This window comes from Porites lutea, chromosome 13, assembly GCF_958299795.1.
Source record: "Porites lutea chromosome 13, jaPorLute2.1, whole genome shotgun sequence".
Lineage (NCBI taxonomy): Eukaryota > Metazoa > Cnidaria > Anthozoa > Scleractinia > Poritidae > Porites > Porites lutea.
The window spans coordinates 3,777,809-3,793,835 of record NC_133213.1 but is presented as its reverse complement, the minus strand read 5'-3'; the positions used below and the strand labels follow the sequence as shown (position 1 = coordinate 3,793,835).

Sequence of the window (16,027 nt, the reverse complement as noted above, 5' to 3'; positions counted from 1 at the left end):
TTTTAGGATGCAATAAACCTTGTGGCAAATCCTTTCCATCTAGAGCGTGATCTAGCCGCACAATAGTTAACCACAAACCGCAATCCTGACGGAAAGGCACTGGTCACGTGACTTCTTGACGTTCGCGGTTCGCGGGAAATGCCGAAAAACCTCGATCTTAAGCTCTCTTTTAATTTGTAACCTGGTACTGACATTGTGTTCTGTTGCCTAATTTATTTGTACTGTACTAATTTTTGATAGTAGTAATTTTACGAATTTCGCGACTTCAAAAATTTCGTGAATGTTAATTTGCACGAAAATTAAATTCACAAAATTCAATTCTGTGTTATATTATACAACAATGCAAATTTTGGAGTTGGTGCAAGTCGCGGAGTTGATGCCTATACAGTCCACTTGCTGATACTGAGCCGCGCTTTAAAGAACCGGTGTTGTACAGAAGTTCCAGTGCTAGTTGACAGGTACTCCTGTGGGGTATAGGGAAAGAGAAAGCTAGAACGCGCAAGCAGACATTGAGAGGATGGTGCAGAAGAAAGAAGATCCTCTCCTCCTCCCTTGGCCCCCGACAACAATACACGCAATGAGATGGCTGTTTATAAATTAGGGGATGAACCCTGTAATGAGTTATTCCCCTTCTTTTCAGAATTTCCAGTCTTCAAAGTGATTGTGACTCTTTAAGACGGCGATTAGAGGAGAATAACGAAAAGTTAAGAAAGCAAGAAGAAGCAGCCTTAAGATCAGAGGTGGGTCAATTTTCGGCGCCGTAAATTTTGTTGAGATTACTTAGTTCCTAGTCGTAGCTTTGCTTGTACTGCGCTGACAATCCAACAGTACATCGAAGGAACACGTCTTGAGTTGTGTTTTCAAAGTTTTTATCCTTATTCTCAGTTTCACGTTTATTTATTTCACTCAGCACTTACTTGATTATTTCTTTTTGTGGGGGTGAACTCAAAAGTATCTGTTTGCGTTACAGGAAAAATTTAACGGTATGATTGCGTCGTCAAGAGCAGATTTTGAAAAGGTACGACCGATACTGAAACTCGTCCCGTTTTTATTTTATAACGATAGTATAGTTGGTTCGAAAAAATTCTGAACTTCAACGCGTCTTTTCTTGACAAGTCAAAGGTTGCAACCACGTGACAAAGCGGCCATGTTGGAGGTTAAAACAATAGAATTTTTTCTTGAAGAATTTACGTTAAAATAGAGTTTAGTTCCCAGCGGAGAGAAATGCTTTTGTTTTTGACCGCCAGCATGGCCGCCGTGACGTCACGTGCAAACCAGCGTTGAGCCCACCCTGCCATAGAGCCTAATAGCCGTCTGCTTGGTACGGCGGGCTCAGTTTTGACCATCGGTTTATCAATAAACGGATGCTCGCACTCGAAAAACAAGTTGATTAGAGAAAACAAGCTTGACTAATCCATAAGCTTGGGTGCGGCGACTTCAAAGCCTTGACGTGATTCAGGCAGAACCTCCTTTTCTGCTCCTCGATCAAGGAGAAGACAAAAGGTGGCTCTGCTCGCAGGGTTCTATGAGCCACTCATTTGCGTTTTTGAGCGACGTACGTCAACCGGAAATGGTCTTTTTTCATTTGTGGACGGTGTTTTTGCCTAAAATTTTGGACAAATCGTCTGTAAAATAGTAAAGACACTTAGAAATACAAATTTGGTAGCGTCAAGGTGCTTTAAAATGAAAAAGACCTCACTTCCGGTTGACGTGCGTCGCTCAAAAACGCCTTTGCTTAAGCTCCCTCATGCTCACGCGCTGCGATATATCTTCAAATTAGCAATTTGATTTCTTTGGAAGCTTGTCTATTACAACCCTATCTTAATACTTCGTTCACTGGCTAGACTCGTAATAATGAAGTGATCACAGGCAGTTTTAACTTTACTTGCCTGTGTGTGGTTGGGGCTGCCTTTTGAATAACATTTTTGTCCTCGCAGAGTAAACATATTATGACGGAAAAACAGGAAACTCTTTTGGATACAATCAATAAGCTCAAGTCAGATATTGACAAAGGAAAAGAGAAGAGCGCCCAACAAAAAGCACAAATCAGAGATTTACAACAGGTTTGTTAAGAAAAATGTTACGTATATTCATGTCACGCTGGTAGTCTCCCACCCAGCAGTTCTCAGTTGTGTTGTCACGCAACGCTTATCTCTACGAACAACAATTCAGTGACATCTCAGTGAACGGCTGTGTCGGAGGCTACGAGCGTGACAAATAAGTAACCTCTGCCCTCAGTGGGGTTCAAGTTCATAGCCTCCCATGGTACCCGTTGGGTGTTGCTACCTCCTGAGCTTCTACTTAGCTCGATACGGTGGAATCGCGATGTAACGTAAGTGCCAAAGTAGTCGAAAAAGCGTTGTTTATAATGGGGTTCGTTATGTAATCTGGGACAGGTTCATTGCTTTTTACAATAGTGGGGACGGGGGTCGAAGAGTGTCATTCTCTATTTGCTAATACGTTCGAGACCTGGTCGTTGTATCGAATAACACTATCGGACCGTTTTGAGGGCGCTGTCTACGCTCTTCCGTTTTTCTTGTTTAATACGACTTTGCGAGGGAAACTGAGACCGAATTCCCTACCCAAAATACGCCCATAAGGCAATTCAACCCAACCCAGTCGTACGCTCCGCGCAGGTTCGTTGTATCGAGGTTTCACCGAAAACTTCGCTGAAAACATTTTGATGCTGTAATTTTGATGAAAGAATGTCTTTGACCAAGTGAAAACATTGCTAAGTAACCCGTGTCACTATTCTTTTCTTTGATTCGTCTTTCAGGAACTCAATGAGACATCCAAGAAACTTGTGCAGTCTGAAACATCTTTAGAAATGCAAATCAAGGTATATCCAGCTAAAAATAGCCGAACTGGGTTTAATATTCTCACTTCAGACAAAAACTGGTTGGCTGATATATTGATCAACTGCGGGCGAAAATGTTGGGAAGCATAACTAAGAAAAGTGGAAAAAGTTTCTTGTTACGACCTTTTGGTCTGGCCAGGAAAAAAAAAAGCGTTTTCGTTAATTGCCCCTATGAAATTTTCGCGGGGCAGTTAGACGCATTTCAAGGAACTCTTAAAATTGTGAGCTTGCTGATATCCTTGTTTAGTAATCTTTTGCCTAATGATGATGTTGTTGTCGTTGTTTTTGGCGTAGGGCGCGCAGTAGCATTTTTGCCTAATTGACATTCTTAAAATACTACTTAATATTTTTACACGCGCGGATACAGACAAATGTGTTTTGTTTTTCTAGCTTCGCGAAGAGCTTGAGGATGAGAGGTCAAGGTTGAGGAACCAATTAGTCAATCTCGAAAATACGGTGGGTCGATGTAACCTCATAATTTTTACTACTCCTAAAATGGAAAGTAACACTTTGGTGATGACGGCTGAACATCTCAGGTAGTTGTTTCCTTAAATTGTTTCAACCAGCCGTGTTAACAAATAAGTAATTGAGCGTAATTTTTTGTGGGCTGAACATCCGCGTATATGCGCTCCCCCTTCTCCACCGAGTTATAGTTTATAGTCCCATCTTATTGATCAAGGCATAAAAATATGGACACAGTAGCTCGTATTTTAATTGTATATATCTTCATTTTAAATATCACTCTTACTATACCATTTTTTACCTGCACTAATGATTTTTATGCTCGTTTTTTATAATTTTTAAATATTTTTAAAGTTCAGTTAGGGGACCTTCTATAGGGATAATATCGCGGTCCACCTTTTCAAATATGTATCGTGTATCGTGTTTATGAGCATATATGTATTTGAATAAAGTCTTATTATTATTATTATTATTATTATTATTATTATTATTATTATTATTATTATTATTATTATTATTATCATCTAACTGTGAACAAAAAAATATATCCAATTTTAAGCCCCCTCCAAATGAATAAGATTAATTATGACTTTGTGAAGCTTAATTAAAAATCAGTAAATGCAAAACCTGTTTTGATCCGCGTGACCATAGCTTGTTTGGAACCGCTTTTTATACTACGTTTATTAGACCCCTAGGATCTCAGCCCTCCCAAAACCCCCTTACGAAGATGTGTAAGCGGTAGTTTACGGTAGAGTAAAGCTTTGTGCTCTCCTTTTCGCTGTAGGTGGCAACAGTGGAAGCGACGAAGGGGGAGGTGACGGGTCATGCGTTAAAACTCGAAGAAGAACTGGAACACTCCAAACGAGTCCAAGGGGAGACCGCTGATCGCCTGGTCTCTAGGAGCGCGGACGTCGAATCTGTCACCAGATCCTTGGTAAGTATACTTTGTATTTCTTCTCTGCACAGCCTACCCAAGAAAATTTATATTTTTAAATCGTTATACATATTCGGATGCCTGAAGAGTGTGCTCACTCCTCTGTCCGTTTGCTTCTCCTAGTGGTTCTACTGCACTTGAAATGGTTTTTCGCCCACTTTTAAATCTCTAAGGAAATAAATACAGCTTAACCAATAATTAACCTGTGGAAAATGAATAGCAATGTTCGCAGTATTAAATTATAACCAAACATTAATTTTAAAATACGTTTAAGTGAAGGCTTTTAGGACACAACAACAAGTTCTTGAACCAGTAGTAAGGTATACGCCACAGTGATTGCTCGTGTGGACACTGGGAGGCGGGGGGGGGGGGGGGGGTGCCTTGGTGGTAGTAATCACAGATTAATAAATTGCGGTTGAGATTCCAATTTGTGTTTGATATCAAATTGTTTTTAGGCAGTAGAAAACGTGGTTGTGATGCCACATGCTTTAAACGTGAAAAGAAGCAGATAGCTTGCGTTAAAACGAGAAAATTTTGTGTAACGGAGAAAAAAGCCCCTCAATTTTTTATTTTAATCATCCATAACAAAATGAGGAAGCGTTCTTTTGACCGTAATAAGTAAGAATTAATATGTGGATACATTTAAAACCTCACTTATATGATTAACTACATCGATAACACTTCTAAATGTTAATGTATAAATAAATAACGATTAAATGATCACACTCTTTCTCACACAGTCCCAGCAAGAGGACGGCAAAGAACCGGTAAATCTATTTCTAATGTATTACTCATCAACGCTTGCGCATAAAAAAGCTTTAAAACTCCTATTAAACCTTTTTTTGGTTACTAGTATAACGTCTGAATTTGGGGTATCCACGTGATAAAATAGGTTACTATAACAACGTCAAAACATGCATAACCTGTTCCCTAACGCTGGGACGAAAGTTTGAGACCATTATCACAGATTCACCCATATAAAGCGTGGTTTTGCTACTCTGCTAAAGTAAAAATGTGTTAAGTGTCGTAAACGTTTGGCAGCACTTTTATATGCTTAATTTTAAATGAAAAGCATTTATGTTCATGTGTTTGAGAAAGAAATTAAAGCTGTTGTTGAACAGTTCACATATCTGATCAAGTGGATTTTCTTTGTTTTTGTTGTTTTCCGGGAATCTCAACGTTTTTCATGGCAAAGGCGATTTAAACTCTGAGATTCGAGGAAAAGAAAAACTTGTCTTGTTTCTTAGGACAAGCCTTTGAATGATTTGTTACAAGGCCCATAAAGAGATACTTTTTCGTGTACAAAACTGCTGAAGTAAATCTCATCTAGTGGTCAACATTGGTGGGTATCATTGCTGTGTTGTCCGCTTAGAGACTTTTGGCAAGAAAGTTTTATTGTGCGATTTGTAGGATGTCATGTGACTTCGAAGAAATCCATTATCTTGCTATAAAACAAATAGATATATCAAAGTTTGAGAGTAAGGTGAAGGTTTACAAGCATTAGTGTTGAGGGCCTTGTTTTTTTTGTCTTGTAACTTTATTTGCGTTCTCCAGTATTTTCTACTTTTTAATTTCTACCTTTTCAAATCAGAAGGGACAATGCTTTACTTTAGTGTAAACAAAGTTCCCTGTTAGTGCAAAGCATTTCAATTATACAAGTTTCCGACTGTTTTTCTTTTCTGAAAAATAAAATGCATTTCGTAAGTTATCTTCAATTATTTCCTGCGGGGGAAAAAGTCATTGACGACCCTCACGCAAGAATGAACTTGTAAAATACAAGTTACAGAAAGGAAGAAAATAGCGTGGAAAAAGTGACAGCTTTATACATGTGAGTGTAGTCTATTTAGAGGGAATTTATTTTTCGCATGGAGCTCACAATTTCTTTTTCTGACAGCCCTAACTGTTTACATTAAGCAGGATAAAATTCCCATTATGATAAAGAATAATTGAACTTCGACAAATTTAGGCGATAATTTCTACGGTCCCCAAATTGTAAACTGTATTTAACATTGCAATTTAAAACGAACGTTTTGTAGTCTAAAATATTTCTTGTTATCTTTAAAAATATCAAATTAGAAAGCGCCTCCAATGGCGCCCTCTTGGTTAAAATAACCACAATATTGGACAAGGTTTCCGAATATTTGATTTACGCGAACAAAATCCTGCCATTAGGTTCTAAGACGATGTAAAAGTAAATATTTTTACATAAGGAATTCTCTTTTTGTCGAAAAACTAAGCGGGCGCAATTGTATTTTACGAGAAAACAAATAAATTGGAAAGAGTGGGATTTGATGCACTGAAAACGTGTAGCATTCTTTGGCGTCAAACCGTCGTATTGACTTAATACGTAAAAGAAAAGAAATTAACGTTTTTGCCGTAAACCCTTCCGCAGGACATTTGAAAAAAGGTAATGTCTTTATTTTAATAATGACTAACGGAAGATAAAAATGTTTTTGTAATATCCTTTGAAATTCACATAACTATAATATATTCCATTTAAATCGATAATAGTTAATCGCCTTTACAATCGCTTAAAGCTGAATCTTTGTAGAGCATCCACTCAGACGCCAATTTGTTACCACATTCAATATCACGAAAATCGCGTCGTACTTTCGAAGGCAGTACTGATATTTTTATTGGAAGTCGATCTGTAGAGAACAAGAAAATGTATCTGAATAATTTGGTACGCGCCAAGGTTCCTAATTTATTTAATTTTCTAAAAGATCACCTTTAACTGTTTAAATAGCTATATTTTCTTTAGCGCTGTTCATTTCGTAGTACGAGTTGGTTTAAGCGATTTAGTCTGGTGACTGGAATGAATTTTAGGATTTCCATGCACAGACAAGGTGCTATTAAGTTAGTTTGTAGTTCTAACATTTGAGTCTGTGGACGAAATCCTATGGTGTTACCATTCAAATGAAACCTCTTCAGCAGCAGTTTCACATGGCACTATCTTTCTAGCATGTAGTCATAACTTTTGAGTCCGTGGACAAATTCCTATGATGTTACCATTCAAATGAAACCTACTCAGCAGTACATTCACATGGAGGATACTATTCATTTATGTGTAGTTCTGTGGACGAAAAATTGTGGAGTTTCCATTCACATAAAACCTCTTTGGCCGAGCTTTTGCACTGTGCTATTCTCTTGTTTGGATTTTTTAAAAAGGAATTTAGCATATTTATGTTTGTCTCTGGGGGTAGGGGGGTAGGGGAGTACGAGTAAAAGCAGCGTTAGGAATATTTTGTGATTTTTTTTTCTTCTTGTTAGGCCCAATTAGAACAAATGGTGACAAGACTAAAGGTGGACAAGGCTCAATTGGAATCATCGTTGAGAGAGGAGGAGGCTAAGTCTGGTTTACTTTTGAAAGAAGTTAAGGAATCAAACGAGGTAAGATTCCACTTTATAATACAAGGCACTTCTTTAGCTGGTTTATAAATTGGTTTTAGCTTTCTTTTATCTGACATGATTCACAGGCACTCCACTCGAGCCTCAGGTTACCAAACGATGATGCTTGTTTAGTTTTCTCTCTTTCCTTCCATTCGTTCTTTTTCTGTCTTTCCTTTTTCTTTCTCTGGACTATTGTTTGTCGTTTGCACTTGTCTGATATTCTTAGGATATATGGGAGGGGGCAGTACCAAACTTCTTTCACCATAATTTAAAGTTTCTAATGGATAGTAAAAAATAAACAAAAACAACATGTACGCTTTGTTTCGCGTTCCTTTTGTGTGTGTTCGTTTTTGTTTCGTCCTTTTGTCTCATTGTTTTTTTTCGTTTTTTTTTTTTTTTTTTTTTTAATTTCAAACCAAACTTTGTCATTAGCATTTCGTTTATATAGAGCTTTTTAGACGCTTTTCTTGCACAAAGATCAATAACTTTACTCAGCTCATTTGTAAGTTTTTTTTAGCGAAGCTTATCTCGTAATTTATCAACTCCTACCTTTTTAAAATTCTGTTGAAAGATTTCGTTGCTCTATACCATAATCTTCGTTTGGTTTTAAGTAGTCTGAGTTTTATCAAGTGACAAATTTTATGTTTTCGCTACGAAAGTACAAACGCTTCCATTTTCACCCGACTGAAAATTCTTTCATGACGTTGTGTCCACTCCTGTCGTTTTTATTCAACGCTTCGTGTCCTGTTTTAATGGGAAGTATTTTAAAACGTCTGGACTCAATTGTTGTCGTGATTAATTCAATTAGTTCATCGTGCACGCAACTTCCGTAACCAGTTATCTACGAACACCATTCCACTGTGTTCTCGCTTTGAAAAAAAAAAGAAAAAAAAAACAAGTAATAACTGTGGAAGAGATAAATCTTCATTTTGTTTAAATTCAACGTGACGGATTAAGTAGCAAAAAATTAAAATCCTTTACTTGTTCTTTAGTTTTCTGAAAAACAAGGACAACTTTTATTTCATTTCTGATGTAAATTGTTGTCGCTCAGGCGTAATTACTTCCAGCATTCGGGTTAGTTAAATCTTGATAGATATGTTGTATGGAAAAAAATTTAAATATTAACGTCGAAAATCTTTTAGGTTTTCATTTGAGGTTAAAATCATTGTCGCTCGATATAAATTATGCATTACAATTAGCTCCGGCGCTAATTTAAAACCAATCATTTACCTCTGTTTTTCGATTATTTCCCTAATTAGTATTAATTTAAGGATTGCCGGCAGTTTTTCGTTTCGTGGTAATATATTTAGAGCAGTTCGAAACTTAGGATACGAAAATAGTTCATTTCAATTCTCTGTGTTTCGAAATTTAGAGCGGTCCACTTTCGTGGCAGAATCGCCAAACGATATATACCTTTTTCTTAATTTTTTGAAATTCTGAGTAACCGATAAAGTCATGCCTAAGGAAACTGAGGCTCACTGTAAGATCCCTGAAAAATTTGATGACAACGTGGTCCTTTTCCTGTGTCGAGGAAATGATCGCAGAAAAGTGCGTTTTCGAAAGCGTGACTCGGTGCCCAAATTTAAACACGAGGTGATGTATGTTTGTTTTTATCTTTGTTTTATTTGCTACTTCATCCTAATTTCTAACACCGCTCAACTCTTCGGTCGGCTGTTTCTTTTGTTGTTGTTCTCGCTACCGAAAAAGATTTTTACTTCCTGGTTGCTATCGCTATGTCGAATTCCTTAAGCTCCAGCGACGCTTGAAGCGCCAACCAAAAAAAACAGGAAACAATGTTGGTGGGTTAATGGCCAAAAGCCTTAGTTTATACTACGTTACGTTACGTTACGTTACGTTGCGTTACGTTACGTTACGTTCTTGGCAATGGGCCAGTGTGCTACGTGCTTGGAAAATAGCATAAACGTCCTTAATTGGGGGGTAGAGGCAGTAAACCGATTGTTAAAAATATGTCGTTTTTGTTTTCTTTGAACTTAAGAAACTTTCTGATTGATATATTTCAATATTTCTCAGTATTTAATGAAATAAAAGGGAAATTAATGCTCTCTTAAACTCAACAGGCTAGACAGAGCTTGGAGAAACTATTATCAAATGTGAAGGGCGATTCTATAGAACTCGAGAACAGATTACAGGTATCCTGTTAGCCGTGTTTTTTTTTTTTTGAAGAATTTCTTTTTCCAGGCTTGGCAAGCCATGGAAATTAATTATCAGTCCTCGAAAGTCATGGAAAATTAAAGTTATGTTTGAAAGATTACATACTGCAGATGTCAAAGCAAGAACAATATAAGATATAGAGGAGTAATTAAATGCAAGGGATTTTCGTGGACACCAGAATTTGTGTCTGTTGAACGGAGTTAGGTTAAAAAAAATACCCTAAAACAAGAAAAATTATGAAAACATTTGAAAGTGAAAGCTAAACGTTAGGTCATGGAAATCTTGAAAAAGTCATGGAAAGTCTTGGAAGATGAAGAACTCAAAAGAGTACGAACCCTGTTTTTTTTTTTATTTTTTCGAATCAGAGTACTTTAGTTATTTAAGCGTACTCATTTACTCAGTGTGTGATTTTCTCTCTCTTTTACATTAGTCTGAAACACTAACTAGAAGCCAGCATGAAAGAGAGGCCGAAGAACACAAGGAATTATGGGAAGCCGAAGTACGGGCGAGGACAAAGTTAGGAGCCAAGGTAAAATAAACCGTTTATAACAACGTTTTACGCCTTTCCATTATCGGTGTGTGTCTTAATGTTGTGTATTGTTTGTTTGTATGCTTTTGGCTTTCTGTATGTTCTTCGAAATACGTCCAATTCTTGAGTGGGGGATAGCCTAGCCTGCCAGCAAGCTCTTCCCCGCCCCGGAGAGTTTTCTCGCAGGCTAGAGATAGCCTAGCATTCCAACTCGTTCTTTGTGTGGACTTGAGTGTGTTTTCCGTACATAGACGTCCTTTGTAGCTTAACTGTACAGCCGCCTCTCGTCGCTCTCTGCCGTTAATAGAGAACTTACGCAACAGGACGGTAGAGGAAAGAAGAAGGTAAACCTTGTGTGACAAGCGTGACAGTAATTTTGTTTGAACAAACTTTCCGCCAAACTTCACCTTTCTTTAAACAGGTATGTTTTGTAATAAGATCAGAAAACATAATGTCAAGTAATGATCACGACAAAACGCGCAAATGATAGCCCTGTCACGTTTGTCACACACGGGAGTTTTGCCGTTCTCTTCTTTCTGCCGTTGTGTTGCGAAAACTCACTAATGTTGGAGACGTGTTGGGAGAGAGACGTCACATAACTCCGGGAGAAAATTGCCTACATTTGACAAACTAAAAGGGTCCACGCCATAAAGATTGAAAGGACGCAAATTCATTTCTGTTGCGACGTTTTCACTGCCGTCGTCGTCCGCTCGTTGCTCAAGCTCCTTCATGGCTAAAGATACCTATAGACGTAGAATCGTTTAATCCAAGTCTTTAGAATGATAGTTTGTCGACTTTTATTTTCTTTTTTTCTTACGTAAGATTGCAGAAATGGAGAAAAGATTAGCGGAAGGACGAGCAGAGATAGAGGAGGTAAGATGCTTCGTTCATTTGCCATTTACATAGCTCTGTTGATTAGTTCCTCATCGTGGGATGTGAGATTTGACCTGTTGTTGTTGTTATTGTTGTTAATGCTTATCCTCGGTTAGCGAAGTTCCGCTCTTGAGGGTTTTACGCTTACATTACTATGTTTGAATACAGGAAAAACGTAAGACTCGGAAGGCCTTGGAGATGAAAAAAGTGTTAGAAGCCAAATTAGAAGCCAGCGACCAAAGGTGTGTGAACCTGCTTTTTGTAGACGTTTCCATGATTTCCTTTCTTCGCGTCCTTTTTTGAAACAAAGAAAGTAGAACAGGATTGCTCGTGTCTGCATGGGTAAGCTTATTTTGCCCGGAGCGTTGTTTATCGTTCTTCTAAAGTTCGAATCAATTACATGAAAGAACGTTCAACTGAACTCGATAACGTAGAACTAATATGCCTTAGCATTGATTTGACCAGGCGTTGAATCACAGCCAAATATACATGAACTACAAATTCGACAATTATTACCCTGGCTTACAGCTGTACAATTTGTATTGCTGTATTTAGGGTTGTCAAATGCATTTAGCGGTAATAACGCTATGCATTGTTTTTCCCTTTTATTTTGTTTGCTGTTATCAAATTAGGGAGTTTTGGTTCCCACCATGATGTCTCCTTACTATTTTCAGAACGTCTCAACATCAAAAGGAAGTTGTTGCTCTCAAATCACAGTTGAAGTCTTACAAACGGCGACTGAAGGTAAAAATCAGCACTCTCTCAGAATTTTAAAGGCTATGTTCGTACTGTACCGGATAACTTTTACGACCGGCACGAAAACAGTACTAGTCTGCTACACAGCCGTTTTTAGTGTCGTCACGCAACGCTCCTCCCCACTAGTGGGGAGGAGCGTTGCGTGACGACACTAAAAACAGCTGTGTAGCAGACTAAAAAAGTACCGGATATGTCTTCTGTTCACACATAAGGACGGTGATTTCGACGGCGCGATTCGCGGTAACGGAGCGAAGCTGCGTCGCGCCGATCTCAGTCTTAAGTGGAGTGTCACATTTCGGATTGGTGTTCATACTATATGCTTTTCGTGTCGGAACGAAAAGCTATCCGCAGGGCTGTGCTCTAGTAGAGCCCGGTGGCCCCTGGCGCCTAACTTTTGCTTTCGAGAGACTAGAAAATCTCAGATTTTTCATACAAATCATATGCTGGGCGCCCTGGATTTTACAGGTTCAGCACCGTAATTTTTAGGGAGTTATTATAACTCCAAAAATGGAGTTAAAGTTTTAGGTACAAGATAACCCCTTTTTGGGGGTTACTTTAACTCCTAATTTAACTGCGAATTTGGGGTCATTATTACTCTTGAAAAAGAGTTCTTTTTACTCCCAGTCTGGAGTTAAAATAACTCCGAAATGGGGTTATTTTTACTCCTTACATGGGTTGGTTTTACTCTTTTTGGGGTTAATTTAACTCTGAAAGTGGAGTAAAACTTTTAGGTACAGGATAACTCCTTTTGGGGGGTTATTTTAACTCCTCAATATCTGGGGTCACTTTTCTTCCTAAAAAAGAGTTCTTTAAACTCCTTTTTGGGGTTAAAATAACTCCCCAAAAAATAACTCCACTGTAAGGAGTTAAATTAGCCCCACTAGAGGAGTTATTATAACCCCTTGAAAATTACTGTGAGAGCACTGGGCTTCCTTCAATTTTCCCTAGAGCACAGCCTTGAATCCGGTATAGTTTAAACAAAGGCCAAGTGTCGGAAATGCGTTAAGAAGCTAAAACTTGTTCGTTGTTCTTGTCTTGCTTGCCGTATAAGAGAATTTGACGTATCCGTACTTCTGAAATATTGTCTTTTAGGAATACGAAACTTCAGAAAGCCGAATCCCCACTCTCCGGGTCGAGTTTGATAAGGAGCGTGCTGCAATGGAATCACATATCACCTCGCTAAGAAGACAGGTGCGTTTGGTAACATTCCAGTTATCCTGCGTAGCATGCGTTTCCGCGCGAGTTCGTCGAGAAAGTTGGGACGAGAGCACGCTCCAACTGTCGCGCAATGACTCGATTGGAAACGCTTGCTACGCAGTTTACAGTTAAGTCTTCATCCCTTACAGTCAAATCCGCAGTTTATATTTAGCGTTCAAAACTACTGAGTTTCGCGTGCGATGCGATTAACGCACGCATGCACAACGCTAAAGCACGACTCATCATTTGCGTAGGCTGGTTTAGTGCTCGCTCTGCTTATATCATGTTTCTGCGCTGTTTACTGGCCACTGAAAAAGTTTGAACTGTTAACAATTCCAGGGACTGATGTCTTGATTCTCGGAGACTTTAACTGCGATGTGATCAATCTCTGCGAACTACCGAAGGATGGACGATCTCTCATCGATTTTATTTGATGCTACAGAAACAGTACTTCACTTGAACCTGACCAACAACACAAGACGAATGCTTCGCTCTGGCGTTGTAGACACACACATCAGTGACCACTCGTTGGTTTATACTATCCTGCGAATCACGTTATCGCGATTTCGATCGAAAAAAAATATATTTTTGCAGCTTTAAAAACTTTGATCGTGATAAATTTGTGGGGGATCTCAGTGCTGTCCCTTTCCATATTTTGGAAATTTTTGATGACGGGGATGACATGTGTGTTTTTGAAGCACTGTGCAACGATATTCCCGATGAACACTCACCTCTGCATTTTAACAGCAATTTAAAGGACATCTCTGGACTACCAGGACCTTTTAACTGAGATTAATTGTAGCGATTTTTATAGTACCAGGTGCCAAGACATGTTATCCATGGTTTTTAACGCTATCCATCTTGACACGATGCCAAGATATTTAGGTGGCTTGTATAAGTAAGGACTACGCCACACGATCTGCAGGGATCAAACAAACTTATTGTCACCTGCGTTAAGACAACAACTCACGGTTTACGTTCATTTAGATACGCACTTACAACAATGTGGAATAGACTCCCTGAGTATCTGAGGTCCACGACATTCGTTAGGGAGTTAAAATTCAAAGTTCGGCAAATTTCGTTTTAGCAAATATAATAATACAAGTAACAGGTAGTCAAATTCTTTTTCTCGTAGTTCTGTATTTCCCCTTTTTTTTGTTTTCTTTATTCTATATTTTTTTTCTTTTAGGATTATCATTACTATTATTTTTTCTTTCTTTCTTTCTTTCTTTCTTTCATTCTTTTTTGTTTTCTCTTTCTCGAAGATATTAGCTTTTATAGCTACACTGTAAATCCGAGTCGAAATAAAGTTGATGTAATGTTTGTGTTACGTTTGTTTACCAGTTGGATAACTTGAGTGAAAGACTTCACCAGGAGACAGAAAATCGCTCCCGGGTGGAGCTAACAAACAAGCAGCAACAACAAGGTAATTTAAAGTCGAACATAATACAAGAAATTGACGAAGGGACAAGTGGCTCAACTTTTCTGTATCTCTCTTCCCATTCAGCTCTTTAAAGGGACAGGTTCACGGTTCAGCGCATGCTCATTAATTAAATTACGTTTTTCCAATTTTTTATTAATTCTATTGGTTAATATTCCCACTCACATGTATCTCGGCGATTTCAGAGTGTATTTCAAAGTAGAGGTGTATTTCAGAGTAACGTGAAGTAGAATGGAGGAGTACTAAAATCGCAGAAAAATTAGTGGATTATGCCAACACTACCAACGTTGAATTTATTTTTGACGCGAGGGTTTTATTCCATGGTTAATTCCAAAGAAGTTGATCAAGTGACTGCCAGGGGAGTGTGCAGATTGGTTCTTTGACAACATTACGACATGATCATATTGCTTTCATAGGCGATACATCATGTCCCGGCGGAAAAATAGCAGTTTGATTAATGAGCATGCGCTGAACCGTGAACCTGTCCCTTTAATTCCAGTATAGAGAGAACTGTACTGCTCAATCCGGGAACTAGGGGACTGGCCACTTATAACCCGCGGTTGATCATTTAAGCGGTCACGAGTTAAAATCGTTTCTGAAACGTAGGTTTTACTTGGCCTCGGTTTTCCATCATCGCTGCGAGATAAGGACAGTTGCTAGGGCGCTGGTTTGAAGAGAGAAGTTTGCCGGCTCGAACCCTAACCTGATCTTTCTGATCAATAGTCAGGGTTAAGCCATTTTGCGCCGAGCATTAGTTCAGTACGTGTTCAGTGAGACCCTTTTAGTTAAATTGTTCGGTTTTTACTTTTTTTCCACTTCTTTAGAGCTGTCGGCTGCGAAAGCTGAAGAAAAGGTAAGCGATTATTGGATGTGAGCCTAACGTTCACGACTATTAGAACAGGAAATGAAAGCGAAAAAGCAGAAAAATCCAAGAATGCCTAATTGTAGTGACTCTATTGCAATTGGCCAGTTTAATATTGCACTTGGAAGTTCGCCACTTTAAAAACGAGGGCCGAGTTAGCTTTCGCAAAGAATTCTGGGGTCGTTACTGGAGACGCGCTATTGAGCTATCAAGGACTTTAAGATCCAACGAAGCGAAGGCAACGAGAACGTCGCTTAAAAAGTGAATTTGCGTTCTTTCAGTCTTTATCGCAATTATTCATACGCACTTACTTTGTCAAATGTACGCGAACCCTCCTAAAGTTGAATTCCTAGGGACCTCATCCAAGTTCAGAAGGAGAAATAAAATTTCGTCGTTGCTTTTTTACGTACTCCATAAGACGCGAAATTACCCATTTTGACGTCGTATTCGCGCAAAAACGGCAAAGAAATGTACAAATAAGTGTGATGCACGGGCAAAGTTGCGGTTTTGCTTATAAAACCTATTGTTTTTTTGACAGTCTTGTTGCTGTCCAC

General features: G+C 38.6%; 1 protein-coding gene across 1 annotated transcript in view; it reads left to right on the top strand.

Moving 5' to 3' along the window:
* The window catches only part of LOC140922200 (uncharacterized), a 66,633-nt gene that overhangs the window by 26,159 nt on the left and 24,447 nt on the right, over window positions 1–16,027 (top strand). The window contains exons 34-48 of the mRNA XM_073372178.1: window positions 641–740; window positions 971–1,018; window positions 1,938–2,063; window positions 2,777–2,839; window positions 3,248–3,313; window positions 4,104–4,253; window positions 7,524–7,643; window positions 9,722–9,793; window positions 10,246–10,344; window positions 11,167–11,217; window positions 11,386–11,459; window positions 11,892–11,961; window positions 13,066–13,164; window positions 14,515–14,596; window positions 15,436–15,464. Of these exons, the coding sequence (XP_073228279.1) occupies window positions 641–740; window positions 971–1,018; window positions 1,938–2,063; window positions 2,777–2,839; window positions 3,248–3,313; window positions 4,104–4,253; window positions 7,524–7,643; window positions 9,722–9,793; window positions 10,246–10,344; window positions 11,167–11,217; window positions 11,386–11,459; window positions 11,892–11,961; window positions 13,066–13,164; window positions 14,515–14,596; window positions 15,436–15,464 (1,249 nt within the window). The remainder of the gene's footprint in view (window positions 1–640; window positions 741–970; window positions 1,019–1,937; window positions 2,064–2,776; window positions 2,840–3,247; window positions 3,314–4,103; window positions 4,254–7,523; window positions 7,644–9,721; window positions 9,794–10,245; window positions 10,345–11,166; window positions 11,218–11,385; window positions 11,460–11,891; window positions 11,962–13,065; window positions 13,165–14,514; window positions 14,597–15,435; window positions 15,465–16,027) is intronic.